The sequence below is a fragment of the Cariama cristata genome, unplaced genomic scaffold (genome assembly GCF_000690535.1).
Source record: "Cariama cristata isolate BGI_N322 unplaced genomic scaffold, ASM69053v1 scaffold4562, whole genome shotgun sequence".
Taxonomy (NCBI): domain Eukaryota; kingdom Metazoa; phylum Chordata; class Aves; order Cariamiformes; family Cariamidae; genus Cariama; species Cariama cristata.
This window is the reverse complement of record NW_009605403.1, coordinates 7,769-17,188: the sequence shown is the minus strand read 5'-3', so window position 1 is coordinate 17,188 and position 9,420 is coordinate 7,769. Positions and strand designations below refer to the sequence as shown.

Sequence of the window (9,420 nt, the reverse complement as noted above, 5' to 3'; positions counted from 1 at the left end):
CCTGCTGATGCTTTTTACAAACTCTTTTCTTCCAAATGTTCTCTGGTAGCCTGTGCAGATCTGCTGTCTTCTCTTTTTTCCCCTCTAACTGTTTCTTCAGAACTTCTTTCCTAAGTTTTCATATTACTTCAGCCTTTCATTAGTCCTTTCATCTTCTGCGTCCATACTGTTTTTCCTCCACTGCAAATCCACCAGATTTCCATTGTCCATTGGTGTCACCATTATGTCATAATCTTATCCCCTTACTCTACTGTTCCTGACCCACTTCTCTCTCTCTCTGTCATCCTTGAATTTAGCTGACGTCTCTCCTTTTGGATGTCTTAATGTTCATTGTAACTTCTCATAACCAAAACAGAAGTCCTTTCTTTAGCAGTATCACCAACTCATTATTTCACTGCTTCCTCTCTCTGTCCCTGGATGTCTAATTTGCATCACAAACCTGTCACCCACATTTTCTCTCCAGTTTCATTAAAAAAAAAAAGAGGGCTTATCTTTTGAGAATGGTGTATAGATACCTCCCCACATTTTTTTCATGCCTGCTTTTGTATGTACATAGAACAAGTTTATGGTCCTAAAAAAAGGAGTATGGACAGCGCAACACATTTTCAAATACGCAAGCGTTTTCAAACTGACTGTTGATCTGAGGAGCTCCATTTTTAACATTTCTGAATTAAAGTATCCCAAAAGAAATCAGTCTGCAAAAGGGCACCGAGATGAATCAGTCTCACCAGACCGACTGGAAATTTTTAGCAAAGAAATATATTACATACAGAAAGGTTTAGTTATTTTTATTTCTAATACTGTCATTAGTCACATACAAGTGTAACAAAACACAGACAGCAAAGAAGATTTAGGGTTGTTCTAAATCCATAACTCTGAATGCATCCCTGATTGACTTACCAGTGTGTGGAGAAATTCTAAATTACTGTGCAACAACCACATATACTAAGCAGTGATGGAAACCGCATTATGACTATGAAACTGTGCAATGAGTCTATTTTCTCTGGGAATTGCCTCAATCACACAAAGCCATTCTTTCTTCTTCAGCAGATTATGGCCTGAATTTATCTGACTGATGCAATGGAGGACACAATTTCAACCACCACCTTTCTTTCCTCCTTCCTCTTATCATGGTTTCTTCTCTGTCATCTGAGTATGCATTACAAAAAAAAAATAAAAAAAATACACCCCCCCCCCCCGCCATTTCCACCTAGCTGCACTTCCAGCACTTCTGCAGAATGCAGTCTGTGCTGACACCTGTGCAAGTGCAGAGGAGAAAGGAGGTGTAGGAAACCAAGTTCTGTTGATGTCAATTGATAATAAGATGGGCCTTTGTGCTTCTCAGCTTCTCCATTAGCCTCCTGATAGGCATGGCTTTGCATGCAGAGCAGACAAAAGAGTAGGTAGGGCTGCCAGATCTCCTAACTCAACTGAAAGCTGACAAGTGAGATTCTACACCTTGGGTCATGACATGGGTTAGGTGTCCATCAAATGAGGAGGAGCCGTCACCATAGAAGGCTGCAGCTTTGGCGCAGCACCCAGAAAAGGCAATGCCATTGCACTTTGCTTATTCCAGATGCCCACGTTCTAGAGCCAAGGAGCAGCAGCACGGCTGCAAGCATCCAACAGCAAAAAGTGACACCAGGAACATGTGAGTGAGTCTTCAGCTCAGGACTAACAGTGGCTTCTTTTTTGTCCAGTGTGAAATGTTATCTCGCTGGAAGCACCAGCTGTCTTGTTGGCTCTTCCTTGTGCTGTAGGAAGCAGGTTATTAGCTGCTAACATATAAAGCAAAACCTTCTTCAAACAGAAACACAAATTGGAGAACAGTGAGAAATGAAATGGAACAAGGCAACAGATGGTGTTAGCTTAGGAAAGAGGAACAGAATGGTTCCAGACTCTTGCCTGCATTCATGTCAGTTATGTTATTGCCCTTAAGATTTAGCTCCTCTCCACCACATGGTTTACAAATCATGGGGTCAAGTAAGAAACAAATTTTTGTTAAAATGACAGATTTGTTCCTTTGGTACACAAATACCAGAGTTATTTCTGATAATCTACTGACAAAAGCGAGGCAAATCTAAATAAACAACAAAACAGAAATAATCTTCAGCTCTGTTGCACTCCAATTACCAGTTTCCAGACCTCTCACTGAGCAAGTGGGATCCTGTTCCATCAACCAAAAAACCTCAGTACTCTGATCCAGGTATGGATCCATGCACCGCTGCAGTGGTTGCAGCAGATTTAGGGGATGCCGTTCTAAGGGAGTGATGCCTCACTGGTTTGGCATGGAGAACCTTTACTGCTTATGGTGATGAGCAAGATGCATGAATGAGGGAGTGGAGAAAGGGATAATCAAGGGAGGTTGAAGAAGAGAGATCTGGCATGATTTGGTGAAATGTATAGGGCTAACAGAGGGTCTTGCTGTGTATTTGCTGATAAGCATAGCACACTTGACAAGGAAATACTGAAGAGGCAAAGGTGCCTGATAACACTGAACTTCGGCTGTTTTCAGTGCTCAGTCCCATCATAACATGCAGTTCCAGACAAAGCTTTGCTGGGAAGAGGAGGTCTATCTGTACCATCCACTGTAATTATAAGGGCTAACCATCAGGGTTAACTGCAGTTGGATGACATGAAAAAGCAGTAGCATTTTACACTATTTCTGGTTGCGCCAGCAACATCTGCTCCCCTTTTTCAGCAGCCTCACAGCATCCCCATTTTCTCTCTGAATTGTCAGAGACATTAACAAGAGTTTTTCCCACTCCCCACTTTGACTGATCTTTCTAGTTAGGAGCACTGAAGAAACAGATCTGAGAAACAGCCTGGCAGCAGCAAGCAGCTTTGGTTCACTGCACGCAGGGCATGGAAAAAGCTCTGCTCTCCCAGGGTCAACGTGAAAGCTACAACCAGTGACTGAGCATCAGCCCAGTAACCGCTCTCCAGGGAATCTTGAGACAAACCCTCCAAGCATTCCTGCCTATTTCTGTGCACGGAGGGATCAGACAACAAAAAAATACTCCTTGAAACAATTCCCTACCTCTGATGAATATACACGTCCCATCAACTAACGATTAAACAGCACTGTCAAGCTTTGCCTTGTGATTCACATCTACGGACACAGCCAGGGTGAAGCCAATACTGAAATTTGGGGTTTTTTTGCGTAACATCTGCGCTGCGTGCCATGCAGACATGGCATTTCATTAAGCACAGGGTAATAGCTTGATTCCCTTAGGGACTCGCTGCTGGAAAACAGAACATCTCCTTTCATAAATAGGCAAGGTCACTACGCACCGCACAATCCTTAATGCACATGCTCGTTTTGGAGTTGATGCTGAGATAATTGAATATCTGTTCATTATACGTTTCCTATTCATGCAATAATGCACCTTCATGTAAAACTAATTTTTCAAGATCTGAGGAAAACCAGCATTGTATTACATTTCAATGCTATCTGTTCAGATACTCCAGAATACAGTCGAAGAATTCTGATTTATGCCCAAATTATTTTTCATATTTTACTCTTCATGTTGGATTCAGAATTTGAGAAATTCCAGGTAAGAAACATTTGAAAAGCACAAACTAAGGTATTTTGCCCCTTCACATCCTTTTGTAACTTACAGTTGCTTTTTTATTTAACAGGAGTCATCTTCCAGCATATTCACATGTACACACTGCGAACAAGACAGTTCACAAATGTGACACCTCAAAGTTTAAAACCCTGTAGATACAATGATAGAAACCACAAAAATTTCACAGAGATATATGAAGAGAGATCAAAAATTATAGCCAGTTTGTTGCAAAATATTGTTAAGTTCTACCAAAAAATTAGAAGTCCCCAGAGGACCTTACCTGAAGAACCTCAGCATTTTACAGTGCAATGAATTTCTGCCAATCTACTTCTCTGCTTTCATCTTCTTTCATCTCAAACACTACATTTACCTGTTCGTTTAGAACATTTAGAAGCTGGCAACCTGGTTTTCTCTATACCTCTGGTTCCTGGGATACTTCCCTTCTGGATGTGAAAATGAGAAATTCCCAAGGATAATACTGGGTCAATAAAAGAAGAAAGAGCTACTTTCAAAGCAAATGTGTGATCTGTCAGTACAGAAGATTACATAGGGTAGAATATGAAAGTACAAATAAAAAGTATTTTCTCCTAAAACCAAATACAAATTCTGTATTGCATTAAATCCAACAGTTTGTGGGGGAAAAGAATGATTATGCAGTAGAAGTTAGAAATTATATATGTACGCATAAGGAAAAGAATGGATTTTATTCTGAATTTTCCTTTGCTTACTCAAATATATGCATTCATCATCACGGTTTATGATCAGGAATGTAAAATGCAAATGCTGTTGCAAGACTTGGAATAAGCTTTTGCTGCATTGTTATTTGTTTTATAGCTCAGGGGTTTCCTGAACTGGAGAATGCAAACCACAACTGTAAATGAAAGTGTAGTCTCTAGATTGTGAATGACTGATTATGTGGCTTAAAGGCATACAGCAAACTTAACTGGAACAAGCCGCAAAAATGTTAACAATAATGTTTCTTGCCCTCTTCTTCTGCCATTAAATGAATAGTTACTGGAATTTAAGAATCACAGAATCACAGACTGGTGGGGGTTGGCAGGGACCTCTGGAGATCACCCAGTCCGACCCCCCTGCCAAAGCAGGGTCACCTACACCAAGTTGCACAGGATCGCATCCAGGCGGGTTTTGACAAGAGAAGAAGCCCCCACAGCCTCTCTGGGCAGCCTGTGCCAGTGCTCGGCAACCCTCAAAGTACAGAAGTTCTTCCTCATATTAAGATGAAACTTCCTGAGTTTCAGTCTGCGCCTGTTGCCCCTTAACCTGTCGCTGGGCACCACTGAAAAGAGCCTGGCCCCAATCTCTTGACACTCACCCTTTAGGTATTTGTAAGCATTGATGTGATCCCCTCTCCAGGCTGAACAGACCCAGCTCCCTCAGCCTTTCCTCATCAGGGAGATGCTCCAGTCCCCTGATCATCTTTGTTGCCCTCCGCTGGACTCTCTCCAGTAGTTCCTTGTCTTTCTTGAACTGGGGAGCCCAGACCTGGACACAGCACTCCAGATGTGGCCTCACCAGGGCAGAATGGAGGGGGAGCATAACCTCCCTCAACCTGCTGGCCACACTCTTCCTCATGCACCCCAAGATACCACTGCCCTTCTTGGTCACGAGGGCACATTGCTGGCTCATGGCAACTTGTTGTCCCCCAAAACTCCCAGGTCCTTCTCCGCCGGGCTGCTCTCCAGCAGGTCAACGCCCAGCCCGTACTGGTGCATGGGGTTATTCCTCCTGAGATGCAGGACCCTACACTTGCCGTTGTTGAACTTCATTAGGTTCCTCTGCCCAACTCTCCAGTCTGTCCAGGTCTCGCTGAATGGCAGTGCAGCCTTCCGGTGTATCAGCCACTCCCCCCAGTTTTGTACCATCAGCGAACTTGCTGAGGGTACACTCTGTCCCTTCATCCAGGTCATTCATGAATAGGTTAAAGAAGATCAGACCAGAACTGATCCCTGGGGAATACCACTAGCTCCAGGCCTACAACTGGGCTCTGCACCACTGACTGTGCCCGCTGAGCTCTGCCATTCATTCAGTTCTCAATCCACCGCACTGTCCACTCATCCAACCCACACTTCCTGAGTTTACCTATGAGGACGTTATGGGAGACAGTGTCCAAAGCCTTGCTAAAGTCAAGGTAGACAACAGAATTAAAATGTTAATTCTATAAATCTTGTTAACTAAAAAAAAAATAAGCTGGCAACATTTTCACATGGAAATAACGTCTGAAGTATTGGGTTTCTGCCTTAGGGAAGTATTTTTGCTTTATTTTAACAAGATCAGCATGAGAAAGACACACTCTTCCTAGAGAGACCCAAATGACTTGTGGGCATACCCCTAGAGTTTTTTTCTTTTCAAGGCTGCAGCAATCTAACTTAGAGACTTGCCTCCTTCTTTTGTTCATTTCAAACATGTTGAAGCAGCTGTCAAAGGTTCAGGAGAAGTTATCAAGTCCAGTTTGCTTGGTTGCTGTTGGCATGTCTACAATTGCTGACACATGCTAGGAAAAAAAGGGTACATCTAGTACAGCTGCAACAATAAAACAGCTACTAGGAAACCTCACCTAGAGTCAACAACAATACTAAGTTATCCTGGCCAACTGAAGAGATAAGCCAGTAATATTTATACATGAAATGCAAACAAAGCTTATAGAAGTCCTGAAAAATAGCTAGGCAAAAAAACATGCAAACAAATCGCATTTGGGATTTTGTTGTTTGATGATGAAAACCATTACCCACAGTCTTCAGTGATGAAAGCTGTAGGAACAGCTGAAAAATGTTCATTAAAAGGAAAAGTAATGAAAAATTGTGCAATTGACAGACTTGCAAAAGGCAAACAATATGATGGTTTCCTTTTATATCACTCAATTTTTCCTGACCCTGAAAATAACCTACGCTCTGTTCGAAACACACCAAAAAAAAAAACAAAAAAAAACAAAAAAAAACCAAACTCTGTTGTTGGACATAAGAGTTTTCTAGCTTGATGACTCAAAACATTAGGAGGAAAAATGCATGCCTTCCCCCAGACCTACTTATCTCTAAGTAGGTTATCTATAGACCTATCTCAGCTCTAACTCCAGTAGAAGGAGAACTTTTCCTGTCAAGTCTTGTTCAAAGTTTTAGACCAATACTTTAAAGATATGCTGACATTCCTCAGATTAATTCCAAGTAATTCCTTGCGTACTAGGACCAGATCTGTCCCTCCCCTCACTTCACATCAGCTATGTACAAATTGACACTAGCAGTAAGCATTAGCTTGAACTCTGGCACTTATCATAGCTGGCGGAGTCTGAGCAAGTTCATGATCTCACCACTGGCCTAAGTTCCTGAGGACCTTGAGGTCTTCAGGCCAAGTCCACTTTAGACAACTGGTCTAGCAGTTTTTCCTTACAAATCTTTACATTAAATGCAGCAAAAGGCTTTGACATCCTTCTTGACCCTAGAGATCTGGATTTGCTCACTGGGATGGCAAGCTAAAAGCTCAACAGAAACAAGCCCCATGGGTGGAGGTCATACAGGTCTGTTCTTCAACTCACAGGTCTGTCTTAGCTTTTGTGTTCTGCTGCAAGCAACTTTGGAAAACACCTTTTTCAAATGCAGCGGTATTTTATGACTTCATAAGTAAGGTTAAACTGGAGCTGACATCAGAAGATGGCAGGTGCCCTACTGCACTGCAGCTATGCACAGCCCGCTATACACTGCCACTAGGCTTTGTCTTATGAAATTAATTTAATGCCCTAATAAGGGCAAGGAGTAGGGTGTGATGGGTTCACACTCAGTTTTATTTTTGAATGCTGATGTTTGAACATAAAGTTTTGAAAGCAGGGGAATGACAAGGGTTCATGAAAGCAAAATGTTGCTCTTCTTGCAAAAAGGAAACTTGCTAAGGTAACACTTTTGAAAAAATTAACGCTCAAACAGCAATGCAAAAAGGAAGAAAAACAATTACATCACTGCAGTGTAAAATGCTCCACCCCCTATCAAAATCAGAGAGATCCCGGTTCATTCATGTACAATTTTTTTGCTTGTTTTAGACACAACAAAAATATACAACGGTTACAGTGGAAGATGGTATTTTGTTCTTCATGAATTAAGTATAACAGAAATCCTTTGCTTCACCCAGCTAAATAGATTTCAGATTAGACTCTTGAATAAAATATAGAAACTTACCTTGCATTTCAACATGTTGGCCACTCTCTCTTGCATTGATTGCCCAGCCTTTGGCCTGACAAGTATATAAACTGCTTTCACTTCAGGGCTGGAGCGCAGAAGCTTTTCCACCAGTACTTTGCCCATGAAACCTGTAGCTCCTGTAATAAGTACGGTCTTTCCATTGTAATAAGCTGAGACTGAAGACATGGTGCTTTCTTGTTCTGTCCTTCCTTTAACTTCCTGCAGGAGGTACCTGAGAAGATGCAGAAATAAAGCTTTAAAGGTTTTTTGACATAGATCAGCTATTTGGGAGCTACAGTCTGAGATAACCTTTCCTAGTCAGCTATGGCAGCTCATATTAGTTCAGTCAAGGGCAATTTTAAAGATGATTTTAAAAAAAGCATTTATTTTGAAAATAAACGACAAAAGTTAAAAAGGTCAATCTGCAAAGCTTAAAAAAAAAATCAAGCTCAGCCTTATCCTCCATATTGTACCATAGCTGCACCCAGCAGTCACAGTTTAGAACACAGGTTGTGCCGTCCAAGACTCCTAGCAGTAGATGCTCACTGCAGTGTTGAATAGCATCCACCTCCTACACAGTGAACATGTAGATAGATATATATATATGTGATAACTGTGTGATATATATGTGATAATATGTGATAACTGTGATATGTAGTTATCCCTACAAGACAAAGTAGAAACAGATCTCCCGTCTTCCACTTTAATTCCACCGTGCCAAGCTGTTGCATGTCTTGTCAGCCGTCACTCAGCAATGTGCTCAGTCTTTTCCTGTTGGCTTGGCTTGGAATAAAACCATGAAGAAAGCTCTGCAAGACCGCGATACCATGCTCCTGCATGTAGGTCATCACCTATTATGGGCTATTAAGGCCAAAATTCATGCTACTTAACTCTAAGGAACATAGATGTCATATACTTTCTCTGGAGAGTTTACGTTGTTTGAACTGCCCTTTGGAGATCCATTAACTATGTAAGGGGGCTGCCATGACTAGGCTCCCACATGAAGTGTCCCAGTTAAGTATTTTAATTAGATACAATGGTTTCAGGCCTACATGTCCCCAGCCATCCCTCTTCAAACTCTAAGTTGATTAAATGACAAACAAGGCTGGACTGAATCTGCTTAGAATAGCCCCTCTCTGTATTAGACTAATGGAAGGAAAAAAAGGAAACCCTCCTATCATTGAAGTGCTGCAGACCACAGCATGCACAAACCACTTACATTGCAAACCACTTACATTGCTCATGATAAAAATAAATAAATGTTTTGAAAAAACCCTACTGAATTTGAAACAAAAAGAAACAAGAACAGTAGAACACTGTCAATCAAGTATTCAAGAACCAGGACAACGATCTTCAGGTACCCCAGAAAAACTTCTCTTCCTCCTGCAGAAGCTTCAGAAACACTGTTGGCCATTTCAAGTTTCTCAACACGACGCAAGTCAACTGCATGATAATAAAACGCAAATACATCAACACAGAAATACAGCATTTGCTGCGTTTTTGCAGTCTTCCCAGATTCCCTGTTCTCACCAACCCTTTGGTATTTCTGAAACCTGGTGAACCATTCAGGGACAGTGAAGTAGCCTAACTTAGAGCAAAAACCGCAGCCTTCATACAGAAACATCTTATATAATGAGTCCTTGGCTTGGACCAACACCAAAGAG

The 9,420-nt window shown here is 41.6% G+C and overlaps 1 protein-coding gene across 2 annotated transcripts in view; it reads right to left on the bottom strand.

Moving 5' to 3' along the window:
• The window catches only part of LOC104158318 (fatty acyl-CoA reductase 1-like), an 80,425-nt gene extending 72,483 nt beyond the window's left edge, over window positions 1–7,942 (bottom strand). For both annotated transcript variants that reach the window (XM_009695931.1, XM_009695930.1), the window contains exon 1: window positions 7,754–7,942. In XM_009695931.1, the coding sequence (XP_009694233.1) occupies window positions 7,754–7,942 (189 nt within the window). The remainder of the gene's footprint in view (window positions 1–7,753) is intronic.
• Window positions 7,943–9,420: the final 1,478 nt, after the last annotated feature.